Source organism: Ostrea edulis, chromosome 1 (assembly GCF_947568905.1).
Source record: "Ostrea edulis chromosome 1, xbOstEdul1.1, whole genome shotgun sequence".
NCBI lineage: Eukaryota > Metazoa > Mollusca > Bivalvia > Ostreida > Ostreidae > Ostrea > Ostrea edulis.
The window spans coordinates 67,123,250-67,148,355 of NC_079164.1; the positions used below are offsets into that span (position 1 = coordinate 67,123,250).

Consider the following 25,106-nt stretch of genomic DNA (forward strand, 5'->3'; position numbering starts at 1 on the left):
ACATGGTGGAGAATCTTAACTTTCCTTTTGGACTTAATTTCTGATTTACTGTGCCCAACTGAACGCGAATCTGCATTTGGCTTCTCTGCTTCCCCAAATCACACCATCATGGAGATGACAACAGACAGTCACCAAATATCCTGTGCAGTGCCCAACAATTTGTCTCACATAAACTCGTCCAACGCCAACTAAAAGCAATGCTCACATACCAGCAAAGTGTGAGCCTTTTTACAGATTCAACAGTGAATGAAAGATAAACTAAAGTTAAAAGTGCGAGTTTTATCAGTTTGGTGAGTCATAGTCTCATTTTCTATCACCAATGTAATCCCTCTGCCATAGCTCAAACATCGCCATTTAGATCGCACTGGAGAAGGGAAATAACTCTATAAACGAGAATCTCCGACAGAAATGGCAGCACCATACATAATGAATAGTTGCAATTCGAAGATGCTTTTTCCATTTTGACAATCAGTTTATTTTATCATTCCTAACTGGTGTTTAGACTAAAATACATATACTGTACTGTATATACATATGTCCAGACATCAGTCATCTGGGTCTGGTTTGGAGACCAAAACATCGTACCTGAGCGAGCTACAAGAGATCTGTCATGTTTGACCATCTGTTGGGGTTTTTATTGCAAAGAAACCAAAATATACACATCGAATCGAATACAGTATATTATCATTATCAAATGTGAAGAAAAAATATCTCCATGTACTGTAAAAGTTACACGTGGGGGAAATTTACACTAATTACGTGGTCACATAATAACCACATAAATTTCTCCCACGCATATACATGTAGTTATGAATATTTGATATATATATATCATAATCAGTTATTGCGTAATTTTCTCCCACGTGTAATATTGGACGTGGAAAAACGGCATAAATAACCATGTTTATAGTACTTCACTTAATTATTTCTTTTGGTTGGATGAATTTGTTAATATGAAGTAGTGGTTTAAGAAGAAAACATTTTAGATGGTGGGGTATTAAAAATGTGCACCACCAACCTTTATTTACTTTTAGAACCTTAAAAAATTCTTCACCTACCCATAAAAACAAATATGCCTTTCTCATATTTTATTGTATTTTTCATTACCAGTCTATAATATATTATGTACATATATGCTCTGTGTCCACTAGGGTTACTCACATTCCCCCAATATGCAAGAGCTGAAATCTCAGAAATTGTGTATCCTAAAAGACAGTCTATAAATCTGACCTGGTAGCACTCGGCTATACTCACTTCATAATGCCTATAAATCTGACCTGGTAGCACTCGCCTATACTCACTTCATAATGCCTATAAATCTGACCTGGTAGCACTCGGCTATACTCACTTCATAATGCCTATAAATCTGACCTGGTAGCACTCGCCTATACTCACTTCATAATGCCTATAAATCTGACCTGGTAGCACTCGGCTATACTCACTTCATAATGGTCCTGAAGTTTTCCTCATCTACTCCAACATCAGGATCAGAGAGACGGCTGATCACATCTGGCATGATGTTGTAGATAGCATTGCCCTGAAATACATGTACAAAAACACAGGAATTAATTCACAGCGGAGAGGTTCCTCCAAATCAAATAACCCTACGTCAAAATCAACAACAACAAAAAGTTTGAAGAACTTCTCTTGTAAGCCAGATATTGATACTGCATTAAAAATGTCTCAAAATCTGGATTTATTTTGCCTTTCAGTAACAATATATTAGACCTAAAATTAGACCCCAAAAATCATGAGACAGAATAAATCACATACAATTACAAATGTGAATCTATAATATTAAATCAAGAGGCAGTTTGTTTTTGTTTTATTGGGGGGGGGGGGGGGGGGGGGGGGGGGTGTTGACAATACTCCTCTGAAAACACAAGGTACAATCAGCAATATATGCACATACTCTTGTTTGGAATACCAGTAACACTTGTGTAATTGAGAGTTAATGAAATATGTTTTTCTCATTAACAGAAAAAGAAGAAGATATCAAAGATTCTCACAGAGAGTCATAGTATTTTCAATTAACTTTATCAGTAAATTTGATTTGTCCTCATGTTTGTGCATGAGCCATATAAATTTCAATCCAAAATACAATTGCAATTAATCCATTCATACATTGATCTCAGCATTACCTGCATTTGCCTGGGCTGAAATTACAGTGTAGTGTATATATATGTTAATACACAGAAAAATGATCTATTACCCACAGTTGACATCTGGCTATGATGATTTACTACATGTACAAATAATTTTAATCCTGTTTACTAGTCCCAGGAAATTGATGACTTGCCTTATGAGAGAGTTCAAGGAAGAAGAGCTTGGCCAAGCTGGAGATCCTCTCGTCATGGTCCACTACACATGTGGCCACTTCACTGATCTGACCCTTCACTTTGACCATGTCGTTCAGGATAAGGTGAGTCAGGACCTGGAGGGTGTTCTTCCTTACTGTCTGAGAATCGTCTCGTAATCTGAACACCAAGTAACAACACTATACATGTTGTTTTTGTCATAAGATCTTAAACATCTTAAACCATAAGTCTATCTAATTCATCTAGAATTGTTTAGTCAATTTCAGCAACAATAAAACATCCATTTGTGGCCGTAAGACAAATCACCTGGGTGATAAGGCACACTTACGTACTGATATAGAAATCACTTAAATTGGGAGAACTTTTGAAGTCTTATGTTCACATGGTTGCCTTGGTGTGAAAACAAGGCACTTGTGAAAAAAATTTCAAGAATTTTCTCTCAAATTTGCTTGCCATAGGGTACAGTCTCATTTTCCCTCATTCCTTAGTCTTCCAGTGCAATTTACAACTCCTTACCTGGCATACATATGCGAGGTCCATGGTTCTATCAGATTTGGAAATCGTACGGTCAGATCGCCCAGGGCGATGATTGTGTTGGCTCGTATGGTGGAATATGGAGATTTCTCCAAAACAGTAAACAACAATTGTAGATTACTTTCACAGAAGTCAGAACTGGAAGAGATGTTCCACAGACATTCAAATGTACATGTATATTACAGGAAATTCATCAACACAAAATTTTCAATAATTGTTCATCTGATTTTGTTTCAAGATTCCATACAAATATTTTCTGAAGATACCATTACAATTTATGGCATACAGAAATGCAATTTTTAAAACCATATAACTGAAGCTCCTACCTGACCAGCATGAATTTGGCTAAAGCCAGTGTGGCGGCTGTCCTGAGGTGTGGATCCGAGTATTTGCTTTGGTTTGTACACACTGTCACCAGTAGTGGACCAATACTACCCAACAAAGTGTCCCCTGCTCAAAAGTTTTCATATATACATGTTAGGATGGTGCTCAATGAATTTCTGTACAGCTATAAATTATTTTATTTTTGATACCACACAAACACAGAACATAGTACATTTTTACTGTTTGATTGTCTTTATACTGCCCATTTCCATCAGAGAATTTCTTTTAACAATATTTCTTGTAAACTCCTACATCACACAACTTACCTGTGACGATTTCCACGTCACACAACTTACCTGTGACGATTTCCACGTCACACAACTTACCTGTGACGATTTCCACGTCACACAACTTACCTGTGACGATTTCCACATCACACAACTTACCTGTGACGATTTCCACATCACACAACTTACCTGTGATGATTTCCATGTCACACAACTTACCTGTGACGATTTCCACGTCACACACTTTTCGGATGTACTCAGCGTCAGCATCCTCTTCAGCGGCCCCGGCCAGACCCAGCTCATCCTCAATGGCCTCTGCTGTGGTGGTTTTGTCCTGAAAATCATTTTTTTATCTATGTATCACTAATTGATATAAATTTATGTTCTATGGAGTACAGCATTTATGGTTTAATATTTTCAATAATGCAATCATTGTTTGTCACATTATTGAGAAAGTTTCATGTAGTTGAGTAGGTACATCTATCAATGGAAAGGTCATGTCATGTCATAGTTGATAGAATGGTCATCACATGGTTGTGAGTGGAGCCAGGTGCGGTCAAAATCCAAGTCAAATAAAACTGAAATTACGGTTTTCAGGCGCATGTGCATCAGTTCAGGTGTCCCCATAGCAAATTTTATAAATCCAATAAAAAAAAATGTTTGTAATTCAATGACCTATCCAGAAGAAAAAATATTCACATATACTTCACTTTCATTTTTAGTCTCTCTAGTCATGAGCAAGAATCATACTAGTCATTTCTTGGGCTTAGAAGAAAAAAAATGTGGTTAGTAAAGAATGTGATAAAAATGTCCATAGTTTCAGTCATCATTCACCATGAAACAATTCTGTTGCTTCTTGGACCATAAAATAATGACTTTTCAGATGGTTGCTCGTTTCTAAAGTTATTTCCATGTTGTATCAAATGTCAAGATATTCTTAAGAAATACCTCCCTCATCTACATGTATATCATTGCCAATAAGACAGAAGAAAAAAGCCCCCCGCCCTCATCTTCATGCACAGGTGTATATTCGAGAAAATTGACCCGGGAACCAAAGAATTAATTACATGTATGTGGCCTAAACTTTTAGAAACATGGCAGGGTGACATATCAATGGAAAAGACTTGACAATTAGAGCTTGGTGATGATCATTAAAGGGTGTGTTTGGGACTGGGCATGGCTAAAATTCAAAGATAAGAAGATGGTATTATGATATTTTTCTAAAGGTCTTGACAATTAGAGTTCAAAAATGGTCATCCAACGGAGTGAGTGGGGCGAGGCAAGGTCAAACCCAGGGTGTGGGTAGGGTAGGGTGAAGTCAAACCCACGGTGTGGGTGGGGCAGGTCAAAATTCACTCATAAAAGATGGAATTGCGACATACTGTTTGAAAGGTCTTGACATGAAAAATTGTTTACACCACGTGAGACGCATAATTGAAAGTCAAAGCTACATGTAGAGAAAGATTGCAGTAGGTCTTGATAACTAAAAATTCATTATTGTCTATATTGTCCTACCACTCTGCTTCCTCGTCTGTCAGACTTAGGTGTCTTCATCTCCTTGTTTTGTTCCTGTATTGCACGTCGTCGTTTGAGTTCTCCAAACACAAATGTATCCAAATGAACCATCTGTCGGAAGGCCACATGACCTGCCACTGAGATCAATCTAGTGAGGATCACCGTAGCAGAGGAGGTTGGCTGACTACTTGGCTGACTACTCGGTGGCCTGCTCTCTTGCTTGTCTGCTTCCAGATCGCCCTCTGGTGGACTTTCTGTTGGCTCCTCTTCCATCAAATTTTCTACCAATATCGTATGAGTGAATTTCTTCATTGCATCTTTTCAATGAAAATTTCTCTCATTTTGAATTACCTTTCCTGCCCATATCTAATTAAAAATATTTACTGTTTAACTTTACCTTCACTCAGAGTCTGGTTCAATTTCTCAGCTTTAATGACTTCTTTCGCCAAGGCCTTGATGATATCACCACAGATAATGTCCGGATGTTCTGCCAACTTGTAAATAACATTAACAGCTTGCTCTCCAAATGGAATCCAATATGGGTTATCCAACATTTGAACCCCTATAAAAATGTCAAAGCCATCATTCCCATTGCGTTTTAAACAGACGACATCATATTTTTTGGGGGTGATTTTAAACAAAAAACACACATACTGTATGTGTGTAGTTTCTATGGAAGGTTTCATACATGTATTTTTACAAATTATCCTCATAAATTTTTACCATTGATGAGCAGCGTTTGAAGTCGATTAAACATTTGATGGTTCTGGCAGAAGCGCAGTGGTTCTGCCTGTAACTGTCCCTGGACCTTCTTAGGTGGCCCAATCTTCAAAAGAGCCAGACAGGTGTCCCTGGCTAGAACGAGGTCAGAGTCTGCTCTCTCTCCGAGTCCCTCCTTCACCAGGACATCTATGTTACTTTTAACCACACCCATATCTGCCCTAAAAGCCAATTAAAGTTCACATTACATTTTCAAAATCCATGTCTAGCCTGAAACACTCTAAAAATGTAGCTACAGTGTATATACAGGTTTCAAAATCCAGTAAAATAAATCAATTATTGCATCAGAGAGAGCACATGCCCCTTACCCTGCAATCATGTAGCACAGTGTCACTGTCCTGTTACAGAGATAACACACACCCCTTACCCTGCAATCATGTAGCGCAGTGTCACTGTCCTGTTACAGAGATAACACACGCCCCTTACCCTGCAATCATGTAGCGCAGTGTCACTGTCCTGTTACAGAGAGAGCACATGCCCCTTACCCTGCAATCATGTAGCGCAGTGTCACTGTCCTGTTACAGAGATAGCACATGCCCCTTACCCTACAATCATGTAGTGCAGTGTCACTGTCCTAATACAGAGATAGCACATGCCCCTTACCCTGCAATCATCTAGCACAGTGTCATTGTCCTGTTACAGAGATAGCACATGCCCCTTACCCTACAATCATGTAGCGCAGTGTCACTGTCCTGTTACAGAGATAGCACATGCCCCTTACCCTGCAATCATGTAGCAAAGTGTCACTGTCCTGTTACAGAGATAGCACATGCCCCTTACCCTGCAATCATGTAGCGCAGTGTCACTGTCCTGTTACAGAGATAGCACATGCCCCTTACCCTGCAATCATGTAGCACAGTGTCACTGTCCTGTTACAGAGATAGCACATCAGACATGCCCCTTACCCTGCAATCATGTAGCACAGTGTCACTGTCCTGTTACAGAGATAGCACATCAGACATGCCCCTTACCCTGCAATCATGTAGCACAGTGTCACTGTCCTGTTATAGAGATAGCACATCAGACATGCCCCTTACCCTGCAATCATGTAGCACAGTGTCACTGTCCTGTTACAGAGATAGCACATCAGACATGCCCCTTACCCTGCAATCATGTAGCAAAGTGTCACTGTCCTGTTATAGAGATAGCACATGCCCCTTACCCTACAATCATGTAGCGCAGTGTCACTGTCCTGTTACAGAGATAGCACATGCCCCTTACCCTGCAATCATGTAGCAAAGTGTCACTGTCCTGTTACAGAGATAGCACATCAGACATGCCCCTTACCCTGCAATCATGTAGCACAGTGTCACTGTCCTGTTACAGAGATAGCACATCAGACATGCCCCTTACCCTGCAATCATTTAGCACAGTGTCACTGTCCTGTTACAGAGATAGCACATCAGACATGCCCCTTACCCTGCAATCATGTAGCGCAGTGTCACTGCTGTCCTGCTAGAGATAACACATCAGACATGCCCCTTACCCTGCAATCATGTAGAGCAGCGTCACTGCCGCACGGCTGTCCTCCACTGTGGTGTTGGGAACCTTCATAGCGAACCTCTCCCACAACATCTGTATAACACTCTGGTCTATCTCCCCTGACTTCATAAGCTCTATCATCTAAAAATTAAGTCACAAATAAACATAACATACTGTCCAATGGCTAAAGGAAAAAAAAAATCTTGACAAATTTGTAATCGCTAATGGTACAAATTAACATGGGGTTTGTTCTTCATGCTTTTCAAAAATAAGCAAAAAATATCAGGGTGCAGAATTTTTCACAATCACTAATCCCAAAGGATTCTTTCTGGTAAGGTCCACAAGGTGCTCATTAGAGATGGTTTAAGCAAATAATTAGCACTTTCAGATGATGAGAACAGATTTACATGTATATACCAAGACTTAAATTTTGCTTCTAAAGTAAATTTGCTTAATGATACAGGGAGAAAAATCATGGCCAGGAGATTACTATGACAGATCTAGAACTTTGAAAGGTTGTAGTTTGAGCCATCAAGCAGAAATTCAAGGTCATACCAATCCTTCTAAAGATGTCAGATCTCCTAGACTGGCTCCTGACAACAGAGCTGTGAGATTCTTGACAACTGAGAATGCTTTTGATCTAAAATAGACAAAAAAAAACATTGATGCCCTGGTATGACAGCAAAGTAATTATGGTACCCAAATGAAGGTCTTGTCACAAGGACTACACGTGTGAAATATTGAAGGTCTTGTCACAAGGACTACACATGTGAAATATTGAAGGTCTTGTCACAAGGACTACACATGTGAAATATTGAAGGTCTTGTCACAAGGACTACACATGTGAAATATTGAAGGTCTTGTCACAAGGACTACACATGTGAAATATTGAAGGTCTTGTCACAAGGACTACACATGTGAAATATTGAAGGTCTTGTCACAAGGACTACACATGTGAAATATTGAAGGTCTTGTCACAAGGACTACACATGTGAAATATGAAAACTCTAGCACTAACCGTTTAAGCTTTTCTGATCAAATTTGTCCATACATCTGTCATCGTTATTGTTATAACAACAACAATGATGACAGATTTATCAGAAAAGCTTGACCTTATCAAAGGTTTTGCAGACAAACTGACCTAAAGCTACATGTACTGAATTAGCTGCAATAATGTAGCCCTCTCTGATTTTTTTTTTTTTTTTTTTTTTTAGGGAGAGGGCTACAACTCCTTAGGATCTCCGTAATGGTGCAAATGCGGGAGTGATTCACTCCCGCAACATTTGCGCTCATTCTAAACATTTCCTGACTTTCTTTACGTAAATAAAATGATATTCTATGTTTCTTAGTCAATATATAAATTTACAACCTTCAACTTTAGATTTGTGAGGCTCTATTCTACCGTTTTCAACAATTTCGATAAATTCCAATTTCTCGATTCATATTTGTCCGCCATGTTTGATGTACTGAAGTTTCAACTTCCGATTGTCAAGTCATTTGCATATGCCATATAAGGTAGTATTTACATCAATGGACAAGTATGGAGGCGAAAGCTATTTCGTCGGTATTGAAAAGGTTTGAATTTAATATCAAGTTAAAAACCGAACAGCAGAGTGTAAATTCTTTCTGCAACAATATGATTTTCCTTTCTTTGTCGAAGTGGCTCGAGTAACTACATTTTCGCGCTGATTGTCAATGTTTAGGCTTTCATTAGATCCACCTACGAGATCTCGCGATAACAAGCATGGCGGAGCAGACGAAGAATTTTGCATGCTGTACATTATATTTAATGAAAAACACCTTTATTAGACATGCCCGAGCACAAAGTTGGTACTCCTTTTGGTGTAAACAACATTTGGGACTAATACACAGAGTTTATTATCGGTTATTCATAAAATTATTTTGCACCATTACGGAGATCCTATGGAATTGTAGCCCTATCCCGAAAACGTCAGAATAAAAAAAAATTGGATAGGGCTACATTATTGCAGCTAGTACTGAATATGCCCCAATCTGATCACGGGGACAAAAAAAATTGTAAAACAATAATAGTTAACTACATTATGTACATGTACATATAGGTACTGTCAAATCCTTCATTTTGGTATTTTTTCTTTCTCATTATCATAATAGCCGAAAATATAAATCCTCACAAAAAATGGAACTGAACTACAGTAAAGAATAACAACTTTTATGCTATTCTAATTTTTCTCTTGACCCCATGAAAATAAGTTCTTTTACAGTAAGCTGAACATATAATATACATGTACATGTAGAAAGGCTAAGGCGGAAACATATTCTTCCACTATAACAAGAACTGATGTTGAAATTTATCTAAGAAAATGTATCTAGTACCTTGTGCCAAGTTTGGTTGAAATTGCCCATATAGTCAAAAAGTCAACAACAACAAAAATGAGGAAAAATTTATAATATCAACAACAATGACAGATGTATGGACAAATGTTATCAGAAAAGCTTGAATCTGCTTAGGCGAGCTTACTAAACCACCACGATTCTCACTAACATCAGGAGACACGCACAGTCAATCACTAGCTCATTTAGATTGGCTGCTTTACTTTATACAATACAAATGAGACACAGAATTATTACCTCTGGTTTCCTCCTTGTGGGTTGAGATACAGCCGTCTGTAGGCTGACACTACTGCCTCCTTTACGCTGGTCTCACGCGACCAGATCAGATGCAACATACGACGTATCCCAATCATTGTGAGTGCGACTCCGAACTCAAACCCAGTCACAAAAAAATCAATGGCTTCTAATATGTCTGTAACAGTCTTGGATCCCAACAGCTGACAGATCACAGGAACTGCAGCCTGGATCTGAGTGGCAAATGCACAGCAGTCCTGGAATGCAAGAGTTTTGATACATGCACGTATTAGAAAATATACCTGTCAAAAGTGTTGTTAAAAGTGTGTAGACCATCTCCAATCTTCATCGTTAGCAAAACAAGTCTTTTTTCCATGCAGTTTGAGAGTCCTATTCACCAATACAAAGCATACTTTACCTTCAGATACTGTACAAGCACTTGTTGTTTGGAAACCTCATTAACAATAGGGTCCTTTTCTTTCTCTTCCTCTATACCCGACACTATTGCGAGACTTTGCTTCTTGTGACCTATAAGTGTGTAATCATAATTAAGCTGCTGTGACTTAGTATTGTATCTACACACTTGAGCATTGCGACACAATAAATGCACTTGCAATGTACCCTCAATATAGTATATTACCCATTAATCTTAACCTATGATTGTCTAATATCTACATGTAAATTCTAAAAAAAAAAATTCATTTCATCTGTGTACCGTAGAATATCATCTTGAGGTACGTTACATCCGAAGTGACATCTGTAGAATCCTGTGAAGCTTCCACGTCTGTCTCACTGTAACAAAACACAGAAAGAATTAAAGAGACTGGAGAAAAACGCCCAGCAAACTTCTCATTGTAACAAAACACACAAAGCATTAAAGAGACTGGAGAAAAAAGCCCAGCAAACTTCTCACTGTAACAAAACACAGAAAGAATCAAAGGGACTGGAGAAAAGCGCCCAGCAAACTTCTCACTGTAACAAAACACAGAAAGAATCAAAGAAACTGGAGAAGAAAGCCCAGCAAACTTCAAGAGCAAGCCTTGATCTGCTGACACAAAACCTTTGATTTTCTTTTGCCATTTCCTGCATGAAGGAGTTGTCGGGGAAGGCATCCTTGAAAGCCACCAGTAAGGCTTTAGCTTCTGTGAACTTCTCCTCTGTCAGCAGGTTATATATCCTGTCCATCACACTGAAACAGAAAATAATCATTACTCTGAGTTTATTCAAATCTGTATATACAGAAAATAACCATTACCCCCGAGTTCATTCAAATCTGTATATATATTTTTTTTGTGACCTGTTCATGCATGAAATTCATATCCCCTTTACGGACCTCCTGTCTTTTTACATGTATGAAATCAATATCCTCATCCATGTGACCAACAAATGGTATATGGTGTCCCTGATACGCTTTTCATGAATAAATAGCTGAGGTGTAATCCTACACCTCATCAGAAAAGCATGTAAAGTAATATATATTCACCCTATGAGAGGAAAATTATGAAAATTGTATTGGATATAGCGCAGTTTGGTTATAATGAACTGTGTTTCACTGGCCCTAAAGGTTCACAATAGCCCTGTCTTACTGTATTTCACTTTAGATACATCATTTTGACCACTTCAGAGTTTTGATACAGCCCCTACCTGTTAGCTAATTCTTCATCCTGAATCAGATCTTCATTGCCATCCTCCTCCATCTTCTCCTCCTCCTCTTCTTCCTCGGTTTTCTTAAGAGCTCTCTTTAGCTTCTTCTCTAGCGGTTTCCACTCCTCATCAATCTTTACCATCAAGGAGTCTGTGGATGGAAAATAAAACACAACCAATATCAAACAGGAAAATTCAGGGAATTTAACCCTCGATAAGTATCCCAAGATTTTACTCACATGAGGTACAGTAATATTAATGTTACTTCATAAAATCTTTCAGAAAGACGGACATGAAGACAATATGAGATATTCACACAAGGTTAAACACTTGACTATATTACTTAACATGTTAAAACGCTGTTTAAATCATTCCTATTTATTAAGCACCTTCCAACACGCTGGGTTGTTCCTCGGGAGCCATGCTTTCCAGTTTCTCCTTTTCTTTTTCATAGTTTGCTTGAAGATCCTCCAATGACAACTGTGATAGGCATAATCAATCAAATCAATTATCATACACCATGGATACTACTCTGAACTAAAACACGCTTAAAGCAAAGCGCTGGGAACGAACAATTTTCATTCATTATAAACACAAGTCATTATATCCATTAAGTGTATAATATGGTTCAAGACTACAGGGAATAAAAATCATTTCGTTGTAAGTGTGAATGTACATGTAAGTGTGTTTGCTGTAATCGTGTTTTACTGTAGCTCTGAAAATCAAAGACTAATAAAAAATTTTTGAATAAGTTGAAAACCGTGAGAATTCTGAGCCACTACATATGTAAGTACATATAGGTCAAACCTTGGCAGCAAATGGATTGGACTTGATGAAGGCAGTGACCAGTTGTATGGCCTGCTTTCTGACTTGTGATGACTTGTCCTGTAATCGACCTATACAGAGTCCTAGCAGGTGCTCGTGTCGTGGGAGAGGCAGACACTGGAAGCATCACAGACAAATACACAAGTTTAAAGTAACTCCATACTGGCATTACTATCTCATTAAAGTATAAAAAGTGTATTTATTTGTGTTAAAACTAATGAATTATCAGATGGGATGTATAGGTCATCACACTTTTCTAAGATGCGAGATATTCATAAACAGAATCGTATATCACCGTCAGAAAATTACAATTTTCCTTAAACAGCGTTATCAAAATTTCATAAAGACTGGTTATGACGATATAATAGTATTTATAACAGTTTCATGAAACTGTTTATTTTTAAAAATATACAAAATGTCTGTGAAAAATAAAGGAAATCTATTGCATATTAGACTTGATTAAGAATCAATGAAAACAGAGTTTTTGCCCTTGAATTCAATATTTTGAAACATATCATTGATTATTCAAATATATAACTTTTGAAATACTTTATGTTTAACAAGATATTTTACAATAACTATCAGAGAAGACTCCAACAAAATTTATTTTCCTATAATGCATAAATCAAATAAATTGATTATTGATTTGCAATGCAAAAAAATATTGTACACAAACACTTCCTAGTGTAATTGCATATTTCAATGTATAACTGATGGGAAGTTGGTTTACCTTTTCATTCACAAGATTGAACCAAATGTGAAGTACTCTACTTCTGACAAATGCATTCACATCATGGATATGCTCCTGTGTAATAAAAAGTTAAAATTCACATCATAAGCATACCAAGTAATTAAAAATATGAATATAAGACCAAAACATGCACGGAACACTTATCATAAGTCAATGCAAAAACATAATACACGTATATACTATGTATATTGTATATTTACTACATACTGTGAATCATGCAGAATACAAGTACATGTATATATATAATAGCATATATCAAATATGATAAATTGTTACCTCCAGTTTCTCTAAGAATTGATCTCGAGTGTCCTTTAGTTTGTCCTCTAAGTCTTCTTTACTAAGGACCTTTAGCAAGATTTCCCCCATCACCCCCAGGACACCATTCCTCATTGTGTATGACTAACAACAAATATATATACAGTGTATACACAGATATAGGACTAAGTCTCACCACCATAAAAGTCAATCATAATCAATGGATATCTTAACAGTTGATCATTTTATGTATCAATACTAATCTGCTGTAAAATTACATATAATCCCTTCAAACTATATTTATCGAAGTTTTGTCAGCAATAAATCTATGCCATGACATCTTCAAGATTTGTTATCCATGACAATGCCAAGTGTTATCCATGACAATGCAGAGTTCTCTATACTAAATAAGAATTCCAGTCAATGTGTAAAAGAATTTTGTGATTGATCATATCAAACGCTGCAGAAAAATCTAACATCACGTAAAGTTGCAGTTACATGTAGGTATGAAACAGTTCAGCGCGGTATCAATTCATCGCAGTATATTCTATCGGTTCAATACCCAGTACAAAACTTGTATTTTCGGATCATAACATTTTTATTTATCGGGATCAGTAATCAAGTAATAGTCTGTACAAAATCAGAAATAAACACATGTAAACAAAATGACCAACACAAAACAAAAATGTGTACAGACCAATACTTTCCACGATGGCAAAATGTTATCTGGGCATCTAAACTACATCTGTTGCATCTGAGTGTGTGCTCTCCAATGCTGGAGACATAGTGAACACACAGAGAGCAGTGTTGTCTCCAGAAATTAAAAATATTGACTCTCTTGATTATATTCGTAAAGTCCAATATAATTGTTCTAGACAATTTTAGTGAAATTTGTTTTAAAAAATATTACTGGATTCAAAATAGAAGCAATTTACACGTAATTCAATTTATTCTTCTCAGTTTCCATGACAATGAAGTTTACAGAGTTTATATTCCCATTCTTTTCAACTTGCTTTCAATATATTTTAGTCAATCATATCAATTTCCATAAGTTTACGGAGTCTATGTTGTTATTGAGTTGAAATAATTTAAGTCATGGACTATAAAAATAAAACACCATGGACCCCACATTTGTTCCTTTCACAATGTTTAATAAACTTGAATGTGTATCATAAATGTATTGAAACAAAACTCTACGATATGGAAGAAGTTTATCATTTCAGCCCTATATCCTCTCATTTTTTATATTTGATCAGGTGACAATTTCAATCATACCTCTCCCTCCAAATGACAGAGCACCACACTAATATTTGACATCATCACCCCTGGTACTTTTTCAGACAGCTCCACCAGAAAAGTGGCAAATGACTTTGTCCCTGTGTTATCTCGGACCAGGTCCTTTGGATCCTTCCTCCCTATCTCCCTCATGATCTCTGCCACCACACCCTTGTTACTGTAGTCCGTAGTGATTATATTAGTCAGCTCAGCTAGAGGAGAGACCAGGTGTTCAAAGTGCTGTAGCTGCTGCAGGATCTTCAGGCTCGCACCTGTCACACACAAGTGTTTGATCAGATATTCCGGTTTATAAAAAATATTACAAGTTCCAATAGGTTCAAAACTGTCAGAATGTGGGACTTAAAGGGTAGATTTTCGTGGGTCCCATACAAGACAATTTAAAGATAAATCTGTATTGAATCCCCCTTCCCTTACGTTAGAAGCTTGGAAAATGATCACAAATGTCTGCACTGTAATAGGACATTAAACTGCATTAATTCAGTAGCTGGCATAATTTATTTTCATCAGTAATAACTGTATCCTGATCCCAATGTAATTAATGAAGCAGGTTGGCACACAAAATGAGAACAAAATTGAATATAGCATCTTCTACAGGGGCCAACAAATACCATTGCCCGACACCTAGGGCAAGTAAATATTTGAGTAGGACATGTAAATTTTTTATAACCACTTGTCCATGGGCAAGAGACTTCAATTATTTTAAGATAGTAAACAGCTAAAAAAAATCATGCAAAAATATTGATTGTAAAAGAAAGTAGTTCTAAGTAACTGTTATCTTTCTGATGATTATAAATTGATACTAGTCCGGACCAGTTTAATCTGCATCAAAACGACTCTTTCTGAAATATGACACATAAACCCTGTTAAGCACTAAGTAGACAGTGATCATAGTTGAATGAAAGGAAGACCACAGAAAAACTTTGTACCATTAACATTAAGCTCAAACAGTTCATTACTGATGTTCATGACCGAAACAATAGCTGTGCAGAACAAGAGCCGACTTCCGAGTCCAAACATAAAGAGAAGTACGATAAAACAAGTGGGAAAAGAATTGTCAAACTAGGAAGAAACACAGCCATGAGTAAATTGTTACAATATAAAACATGATCTACAACAGATTCTGCTGAGAATCCCCTACTACTGCTATCACACACAAAACAACAATGTGTTTTACACTGAGTGTGTTGTTTTCTTGTATTTCATTGTTTTAGTAGAGCAAGTGAATAAAAAATATTTGTCAGCCCCTTTTGCAATGCATGTACATTTTTCTAGTTCCATGGTTGTTTGGGGGGCCCTATAAAATTTCAGAGCATAAAAAACCAACAGGGACACACCACACGTCCTACAGATCAATCAACCTGAACAGCTTCAGTGATCAATTACATGGTATATATGAGTGCATGTGAAGCACTTGTTGTTGCAAGCATAGACCTCTTTGAAGTGTGCCTATTTCACACAAATGTACAAAATATTTACATTTGTTTTGTTTTCTGAAATTCATGTCTGTTTATCAGTCCATGTACCTGCCCAGGTTTCGATATACTGTAATATGCCAAGAATTTATTTTTTTCATTTTCACTTGGCATAGGAGTGTGTAAAGTCCAATGTTCTGCTCACTACATGCATGAACAATCTAATTGTCAATATTAAATATATACACTTTATGTCACTGATTTATAAATATCGACTTACTGAGTCCATGGTTATAGCGCTTGACCATAACTCCTACAATGTTAAAAATAGCAGTCCTCGTTTCTTTTGCCTTCACATAAACAATGATTGGATTCTCTAAAAGTTTGTACACCAGGTTTGTTACCATGCTGAAATTCAGAACATTAATTCCTTCATAAACACATAAATAACAAGTCACCTTCTGTATTTAGGATAGGTTTTACCAGCATATACAGGGCTCAACAATAAGACACATCCGACCCACTCAATCTAGTAAAAAGCTTGATCTAGATTATTTTGTGTAAAGGTAACCCAACTGGTCGTGTCAAAATATCAAATCTTTAATTATAAAACATATATAAAGTACATAATTGAAATTTCTAGGATGACATTCACGTTCACGGTAACTTTTTAACTTACAATAGTTATCGCGTACCATGTTTTGCTTTTGTTTTCAATAAATTTCGATGGTCTACTACTCAGATGTAATATGCCCTTTGGTGGCATATTGAAAATCATTTTCTTTACGACAACTGTTGTGGTAATTTTTTTAGTTTTATGAACAAATGTTTTATATTGGCTTCCTTTCCGATTGAATATAAAGAAATTGATAGAAAATATACTGGTATTATTAGTTTTACATCTCTACCAATTCCTGATACTGATTTGTAAAAACAAAGAAATCACAATGAAGAACATGTTTTTACGCAGGATCGCAAAGAAACGTTATGCTAATCTATGTAATTCTGGATGAATAAAGGCAATTATAAGCGAAGGAACAAAATATGTGCAACAATCAAAATGAATACTGGATAAGGCATTTTAATATGATAGACCTGTTTTATTCTGAAAGTAATCACATATTCATTCTTTAAAGATACAGGCATTATCCTTATTCTGATGACAACACTTACATAATAATTGATCAATATAGAATGTGTTATTTATGGCATTGAAAGAGAAAAGAATGACATAAACATCGGCTTTTTTTGTACCCACTGGTACCGATTCAATTGGGAAAAATAGTGTCAAAATCGAACCAATTGGGAATTTTCTACCAATGTATCAGCAAATGATTTCAACTAAAAGAAAGGGGGGGGAAGAACAAAACAAGAAGTATTCATCTCTTTACAAACTTTTTTACGGTAATATTTCCTGTTGTGAGATATAAGGAATCGTCGTAAGCTCGTTTTTAGAATAATCGAAGCTCTACAACCTGCGCACTGCCATGATTTGTACTTTCGATTTAATACCGGAAGTGAACATTTTAGTTAACTCGTACAATGTTTCAGACTAAGTAAATTACGATGTCAGCAGTCTATTTTTCGGCAATTGAATTGGGAATTTTTAGTCTCAAAATTGGGAAAAGCAACCATTTTTGGCATTGGGAATGGTACCGTTTATCAGTACCAATTATATAAGGGGGGAAAAAAACCGCTGATAAATAACGTCAGGTCTAGTCTATTTCTTTTTAAAGTTAATGTTAAGCCCTGATATGGTAGTCCAATCAACTGTATGTTTGCATATAATTATAAATAATGAACTATACATGCACTTGATAAATTTTCTGAAAATGTTGTGACACATTGCTATGCATTTGATTTTAACATACACACATATTTATGGTGTCTGTTGGGGTCACTCACTTCCTCATGTACAGAGCTATGACAATGGAATAGTAAAAACGGAAATGTAAAGACATAGGAGCAATATCAGTTTCGCTTCACCATCTTCACTTTTCTGTCCTCCCAGCTCTACTTCTTCACCCTATATGTGATGAAACAAAAGAACCAATGGCCATAACAGAACACCCTAGATGTCGGATTCAGAAACCTACTTGACAAACTCCACTTCTGCTATGGGTGGATCCCAAAGTCTCACAATGTTCAGAGACACTAAATGAAGCAGGGCCTTGACACCATTTTCTCTCTCCACCTCCCAATCAATGACCATGTCCGTTGATTTCTTGGCGCTCTTACTCCGGCCCTAAAAGGAGAAACATCATCTGTAAACCCTCAAATATGTGGGAGCATAATTACAGCATTATTTCTAAAATAAAAAAAATCCAAGGAGAAAGTTGCCAATGCAGTTGAAACCAATATATGTATATATTTATTTTGGCCTTGTACAAGTAATTTCTATCTTAATAAAGGACAAGGTCATGGCACATGATACACCAGTCAGATGTTTACTTATCATAAACACATCAGTGTGCATGGGACAAAATCATGTCAACCTTGGTACAAAGATTTCACCTATTTCTTTTACAGCCTGATACACAAATACAAAATAATCTGCTTAAGAATTTGACTCCTTACAAAGTAAACTTTTACTACTAACCAATAATAATGCTTACCAAATGAGATTCTGAAACATTCAAGATTATTTATCTAAGTGTCTCTAGATGACTACAGCAATTGAGATTCTGAAACATTCAAGATTATTTATCTAAGTGTCTCTAGATGACTACGGCAATTGAGATTCTGAAACATTCAAGATTATTTATCTAAGTGTCTCTAGATGACTGTGGCAATTGAATTGACAATATATTTCTAGAAATGTTCAAATAACTACAGAAATTACATTTCAAAACATATTTCATTTTATTACATGTACTTAGATTATCCTTTCACATTATATGAACTACTTAACAAGTTTAGGTTGTACAAAGAAATGCCCCATAATTGGAATGACAAATCATTTCCATGGCCTTTTTACATTATACTCATTAATTTAATTAATCTTTAACTCAACATATACAATTTTGACTCTTATCAAAATGATCTTTGCATGTCCAATTAAACTCCCTAACCTTAAAACACCAGTATGAGAATACTATGCAACACATAATCTGATTGGTTAAGTCAGTCACGTGCCAGGAATGACAAAACTTCATATCTCCCTCTCAAACATCATATTTCCCCATCGTATTTCACCCATTGGGCAGTCTCTGACATTTTCCATGAATTTAACGTCAAGGTAGATGAAGTTTATTGTGACGAAAACAATAATTATGAGTCATTGTACTTACATAGTTTGTAAGGCACAAAATATGCAGGTCTCTGATACACAGTCAAATCGCCTGGTTTTGGTTGATACAAAAACAAGCAATCAGCATTCAAGAATAGATATACAAAAACTGGTTATCATTTCACTGTATATCGTTGTTTGTACCTTCTAATACGTTAACGGCGCAGTGTTACCGTGAGGGCGATCTCAGGTACGTACAATGTATAGATGAGCGGACTCCAATTTCAAATACATTTTTGTAGTCTTGCTTCGTTTCGGTATAATAAACAATTTATTGCATGAATGTTCCGGAGATATGAAGATTTATTTATCCAAGAAAATTCATATTCCCCTCGGGCATTGCCCTCGGGAAATATGATTTTTCTTGGGTGAACAAATCTTCATATCTCCCTCACTATCATGCAATAAATGTATATTACTCAATTTCCATTTTTGTAGTACAATATTGCATATCTATCTCATTTATGTTAGAAACAAAATAATTGTTCATATTGATATAGCTGTACTTGATGACAAAATGTGTATTTCTTTATGTAATCATTTATGAATAAGATTACTGCAGAACTCTTATATTTTCAGAGATTACCTCTCTTCAAGCATAGTTTTTTAATTTTCATTTTTACGTTTTAATGAACCTGGTTTTAAGCTGCAATTCACATTTCTCTACAAATGCACCAATTGACAAAAGTTTGTTGATTCTAGAACTCAAACTAAACAGGGTTAAGACATACATGTATATGGCTTTATCATCTTAATTAAAGGTCACCGTGACCTTAACGTAGGATGTCACATACCTTCCGCCCAAGATGCATAAAGCACACACACAAGTTTGATACTTCAAGGCTAAATAATTGTTCAGTTATGAGTCAGATAGGGTTTTGCCATATTTGGTCATATCATGACACAATGATTATAACTCTAAAGTGCAACAAATCTTCTCTCCAAGATGCATCAGCTGACAAAATTTGATAACACTAGGCCTCATAGTACTTAAAGTTACTGTGTATGAGCTGGATACGAAAAAGCTAACAGACAGATGAACGGACATGAACATACAATATGTCCCATCTTAGACTGGCGTATAAAAGTGACCACTCCTGTGCTCACCTTTCCTGTAGTGATGACGTCAGACTTCTCCTTGCTATCATCTTCAAACATTTCCATGTACTGACAGAGAAGGTAACACAGCATCTTCACCTGGTTCAGGTGAGACAGACGAAATCCCGGCTCTAGAGACGTGTCCTCTAATGCACTTGCTACATCTGTGGCCAGAGACTTTCCAACTGAAACACATTAATTTCTATACACATCTCAGTCATACATGTACCTTAAACTGTGTTTATTCATCAAGTAGGTGTTGCGTTTAAGGGGGGGGGGGGATACTGCACCCCCTGTGCAACTGTGGGGTTTTCCCAAGTCTGTACATTGTGCAAAAGGATATGTCAGGAATTATTATAAAAAGTTTATTACTAAAGGTTAAATCTGAGGATCATCAGAACTTCTCCCAATAATGATGGGAAAAGCATGAATCTAATAAATATGTATATTATATGCAAGTTATTTTCTTCCTGCCTCTTAACATCTTTAACCCTTCAAAATAGATGACTCTAGTATTAAGAATATGAATTAATTATTTCATAATATACCAAACAAACATCAACGATTCCCATTATTTACCCATCTATTCATCTGTTTCCCAGACATGCTGGCAATAGATGAACCTGTCCAGTTTTCTTTTAGCAGATAGCAGACAGCTGATCAGCCTATCTATGCCCGGCTCGATTGTTGATGTCATGTGCAACATGTAAACCATTTTCAGTACACCATAACCTAGTTAGGTGCTATGTGCGCAAGTATAGCCATTTGTCATTGCTTGGAGAGTGGAGATTGCCCATAGTTTTTATTATGGGTTTTATGATGGGATTGCTAACTACTGATATACAGATAATATCAATAAATACAAATTACCGGTGCGGAATTCGGGGATAACAAGTTCCACAATCTCAGGGTAGTAAAACACTCGGTAAATTATACCAGATCATATTAAATACAATTCATATAATATGTAAAACTACAATAAATTTATTTCATCTATAATCTATATACCCAATTTGGGATCGCCTCATATTTCGTATTATGTTCTTTTAGGGAATGATGGCCATTATATTGGCAATGGGGTACCGTTTCTGTAACATAGATTGTAAACATATTGAATGTTGGCCAATAAAACTTAAAAAAGGGGTAAAACAATATAGCTTATGACAAAACTAGAACTGCCTTAACAGGACCAAAAACCCCATGGACAGGGCCCATTGGATGGTGGGGAATAGTGAATCTGTGCTCATTGAAGAATAAATGGATGTTAAAATGTACAACATAACATCCCCCCTTTAAAATGAAAAAAATATTCATAACTCAACTCACTTAAACGTTAAAAAAACTCAAATCAAAATAGCAGGTGCACAACTTCACTATTCATATCAAATATACACAAAGTTTTAATCAAATCTGTTCATCTGTGTTAAAGATATACTCTGAATAAATCATGTCTACAGACAGACAGACAAGGTGATTCCAGAACACACCCCCCTAAACTTCGATTGTGGGTAATATAAAACTCATGCAATAAAAAAGATCAATACATCAAAGATTTGCACTATGTGACAATGTCTCATACAATTTTTTAATAATTGGTATGAAACTGCTATGTAAGATTGCATTCTTCACTGTCTTTATAGGACAGATAGTGAAATTTTCTTTATTCATCTGTACACAAAAATTTGTCATATTCCAAATATTTCAGGCAATACATGTATAAACTTTGCTGTGTATTTCTACACATTTACATACAGGTGACTCAAGAAAACGCAAAGTCCACTGGGCCACAATAAAATTTCAGAGTTTGGAAATTGAGACCTCCATCAACTGGTTCTCTATTCTACACTAACCAAATATAACATGAGAAGGTGGTAAAAAAATCAATTTTGTTTTCCCAGGTAAAGTATTTTATTTAAAATTTTACTTCACCTGAAATATGAATAGAGAAACTATGAAATATCTTTCTTTGTGTTCATTTAAAAACTTAATTTGTTGCAATGAATAAATTTGTGTTGCTTCTCATAATCATTGTTCACCTTACAAAATTTGATGAAGTTAATTGATAATTGCGGCAGATCATAGAACTTTTTTTCTCTCTTTTATTTAGGAAATATTTGTTTTACCTTTCAGAATCAGTTCCCAAGCACCCTCCTTTAAATCAGGTTGCACATCTTTCCGTAAACTGTAAAACAAAAATTTTATACAGTACCATTTCCAATCTTTACTACGTGTATACATGCTTATACAATAAAACACGATCTGAACTTTTACAAAGTTTGGTAGCAGATCAGAGGCATGTTAATTTAACAGAGATGTAAAAAGTAGCCATAAGGAAATCAGTGCATGAATCTTAGAACAAAGTGAAAGCTAACATCTATGGTGGTACATTGATTAAATGTCAAGTCTGTTTTTGGCAATCTTATCAATGGGACTGAAGTGATGTACACCCTAGTAATCCAATATGTATTAAATTTATGGGGATATACACTTATTTTCAATAGGATAGTATTAAAAGTTCTATATTAAAATAGAAACAGAATGCACAGCATGAAAGTAGAAACAGAAAGTGCAGTGTATATGTGAAACAGTCTCCTCCCAGCCATCTTGAATGTGGTCACGATATATATTGTAGCAAATTTAACTCTGCTTTGTCTTTTTTTTTTCATTCATATCAAAATGTTATTGTAACAAGTATCTTAACTGTTTACCAAAGTATGCTGAACAAAACATCAAAATTTTCCAGCAAACATTTAGCTCCAGTGCTGCGAAAACTGCTTTTCATTGCTGTGATGAAAAAAAGAAGAAAAAACGTAATAAGTAGACACGTGTAAAATATACCTGATAAGAAACAGTTTTCATACATTTATCTTTAAGATTTTAAATTATTTATAACTCAGCTATATATTATCATAAATTTAGCAATATGTTGCTCAAAATATAAGAAACTAAGATATCAGTAAAAGACATCCTTTGAAAATGATTAAATGACCAATACCTTGTAGAGCACCCGGAATTTCTCTAAATGACAGGATCTCATCAACCACAAACTGATTGATCTCTGTCTTATTGAGAAGATCATCTTTGGTTGCAGGTATAATGAACTCAAAACTCATCTTTAGTTCTTAACTAAACTTCTGAAAAAATCAAGAAACTTAATCATTTTAAAGCATCTTTGATGTTGAATTACTGACATTCATTTAAGGTGATCTTGTTCTTTCTGTTAAGAATTATAGTCAAGTTTTAACCAGATCAACTCACACAATGACACACAAAAAAAGTAAAGTTTGTACATAATATCCAAGTCATTTTGTAACAATCAACCAGGAAATAAGTTGAACAGAGGTCTATATGGAATTATTTTTAAATAGAACATGGGTATATAAGCTGAATGGCCACTGCTAGAAGGGTGAATGTATTTCAGCAACAAAGCAGGAAAAGTCTAGAGAGACTTACATGACACTTTCATCAGCAATATCTGTCTCTTCTGTTAAGATTTAATTACCTAGCTAGTGTTAAATCTATAGCAAACTAGCATGGCACCGCACCATGCCCTTTTTAATTGCTCCATGCTCTTTTTTCTCTATAATTTTTTTTTTAAATATTTGTTAATATAAACAATTGTTCTTTATTTCACAAGGTTGATTGAAAAGTTTAAAATCAAGGCAGCAGGTATCAACTTTTAAAGAGGCTAAATGATTATTCTATTACTATCATAGTATGATACAATGAAAGTGCCCCAAAATTTTCTTGCCATGACGAAAAGTGCCCTTATGAACATATGATATGTGTGCCCTCTCTAGATCCTAGATTTAACACTACTAGCTGAGTAGCTCAGTAGGTTAGCATGTCAACTGCTGAACTGTAGATTGTGGGTTCGAGTCCACAGGGGTGTTAATTTGTTTTGTTTAGATTACTTTCTACTAAAACTGCATTTTTTGACCAAATAAAGTAAATTTGAAAGATTCCAAAATACTGTTGTACATATCCTCCACTTTTCATCCATATAACATGTCAAACAATAATGGCCAACGCACACAATGAGTATCATACTATGTACAGAAGTTTAAAAGACCACAAGATGGCAAATATTATCTGGGAATCCATGACACATCTGAGCAAGTGTTCTCCACTGCAGGAGACAAGTGAATGCACAGAGAGCAGTGTTGTTTCCAGAAATTGAAAATCATATTTTTAAAGTCCAATATTATTCCAGATATTTTTTGTGAACTTTTTAAAAATATTGATGGATTCAAAGAATCAATTCACATGCAATTCAATAGTTACTCTAGTCAATTTGTTTACAATACCTCCTAGTCAATCACTAATTTCCATTTATGATTACAATTAAGTTTACACAGTTTATGATGCTATTGAGTTGGGAAATTAACTTATGTGAAATAAAAATAATTTAAAAAAACAAGCACCCCTTGACATTTGTACCTATTACCATCTTTAATAAAAACATATCATATCAAAAATAACCATAGTTATTGTGACAAAATTCTACAAAATGTATACTGATCCAGTACGTCATAGAAACCCCAAAGAACTCATAAAATATTTTTCTTATTGGAATTAGATTTATACGGGGGGGGTGGGGGGTGGGGGGGTGGGGGGGAAGAAGTGTTCTCCCCTGTTTTGGTTTGACTTCTTTTTAAAAAAAATTTCAGTGTAATCTTTTTCGCTTTC

The 25,106-nt window shown here is 35.8% G+C and overlaps 1 protein-coding gene across 3 annotated transcripts in view; it reads right to left on the reverse strand.

Annotated features, from left to right (window-relative positions):
* The window catches only part of LOC125646516 (condensin complex subunit 1-like), a 41,296-nt gene that overhangs the window by 13,735 nt on the left and 2,455 nt on the right, over nucleotides 1–25,106 (reverse strand). For all 3 annotated transcript variants that reach the window (XM_048872852.2, XM_048872866.2, XM_048872861.2), the window contains exons 2-27: nucleotides 23,413–23,551; nucleotides 23,126–23,201; nucleotides 22,541–22,599; nucleotides 20,427–20,602; nucleotides 18,127–18,275; nucleotides 16,311–16,438; nucleotides 14,598–14,869; nucleotides 13,344–13,466; nucleotides 13,047–13,121; nucleotides 12,299–12,433; nucleotides 11,881–11,971; nucleotides 11,492–11,642; nucleotides 10,908–11,036; nucleotides 10,563–10,639; nucleotides 10,266–10,375; nucleotides 9,851–10,104; nucleotides 7,796–7,880; nucleotides 7,245–7,381; nucleotides 5,702–5,919; nucleotides 5,376–5,540; nucleotides 4,979–5,259; nucleotides 3,683–3,797; nucleotides 3,179–3,302; nucleotides 2,835–2,990; nucleotides 2,300–2,477; nucleotides 1,443–1,537 (exon numbers count right to left, since the gene is read on the reverse strand). In XM_048872852.2, coding sequence (XP_048728809.2) covers nucleotides 1,443–1,537; nucleotides 2,300–2,477; nucleotides 2,835–2,990; nucleotides 3,179–3,302; nucleotides 3,683–3,797; nucleotides 4,979–5,259; nucleotides 5,376–5,540; nucleotides 5,702–5,919; nucleotides 7,245–7,381; nucleotides 7,796–7,880; nucleotides 9,851–10,104; nucleotides 10,266–10,375; nucleotides 10,563–10,639; nucleotides 10,908–11,036; nucleotides 11,492–11,642; nucleotides 11,881–11,971; nucleotides 12,299–12,433; nucleotides 13,047–13,121; nucleotides 13,344–13,466; nucleotides 14,598–14,869; nucleotides 16,311–16,438; nucleotides 18,127–18,275; nucleotides 20,427–20,602; nucleotides 22,541–22,599; nucleotides 23,126–23,201; nucleotides 23,413–23,530 — 3,677 coding nt within the window. In that variant the 5' untranslated portion in view covers nucleotides 23,531–23,551. The remainder of the gene's footprint in view (nucleotides 1–1,442; nucleotides 1,538–2,299; nucleotides 2,478–2,834; nucleotides 2,991–3,178; nucleotides 3,303–3,682; nucleotides 3,798–4,978; nucleotides 5,260–5,375; nucleotides 5,541–5,701; nucleotides 5,920–7,244; nucleotides 7,382–7,795; nucleotides 7,881–9,850; nucleotides 10,105–10,265; nucleotides 10,376–10,562; nucleotides 10,640–10,907; nucleotides 11,037–11,491; nucleotides 11,643–11,880; nucleotides 11,972–12,298; nucleotides 12,434–13,046; nucleotides 13,122–13,343; nucleotides 13,467–14,597; nucleotides 14,870–16,310; nucleotides 16,439–18,126; nucleotides 18,276–20,426; nucleotides 20,603–22,540; nucleotides 22,600–23,125; nucleotides 23,202–23,412; nucleotides 23,552–25,106) is intronic.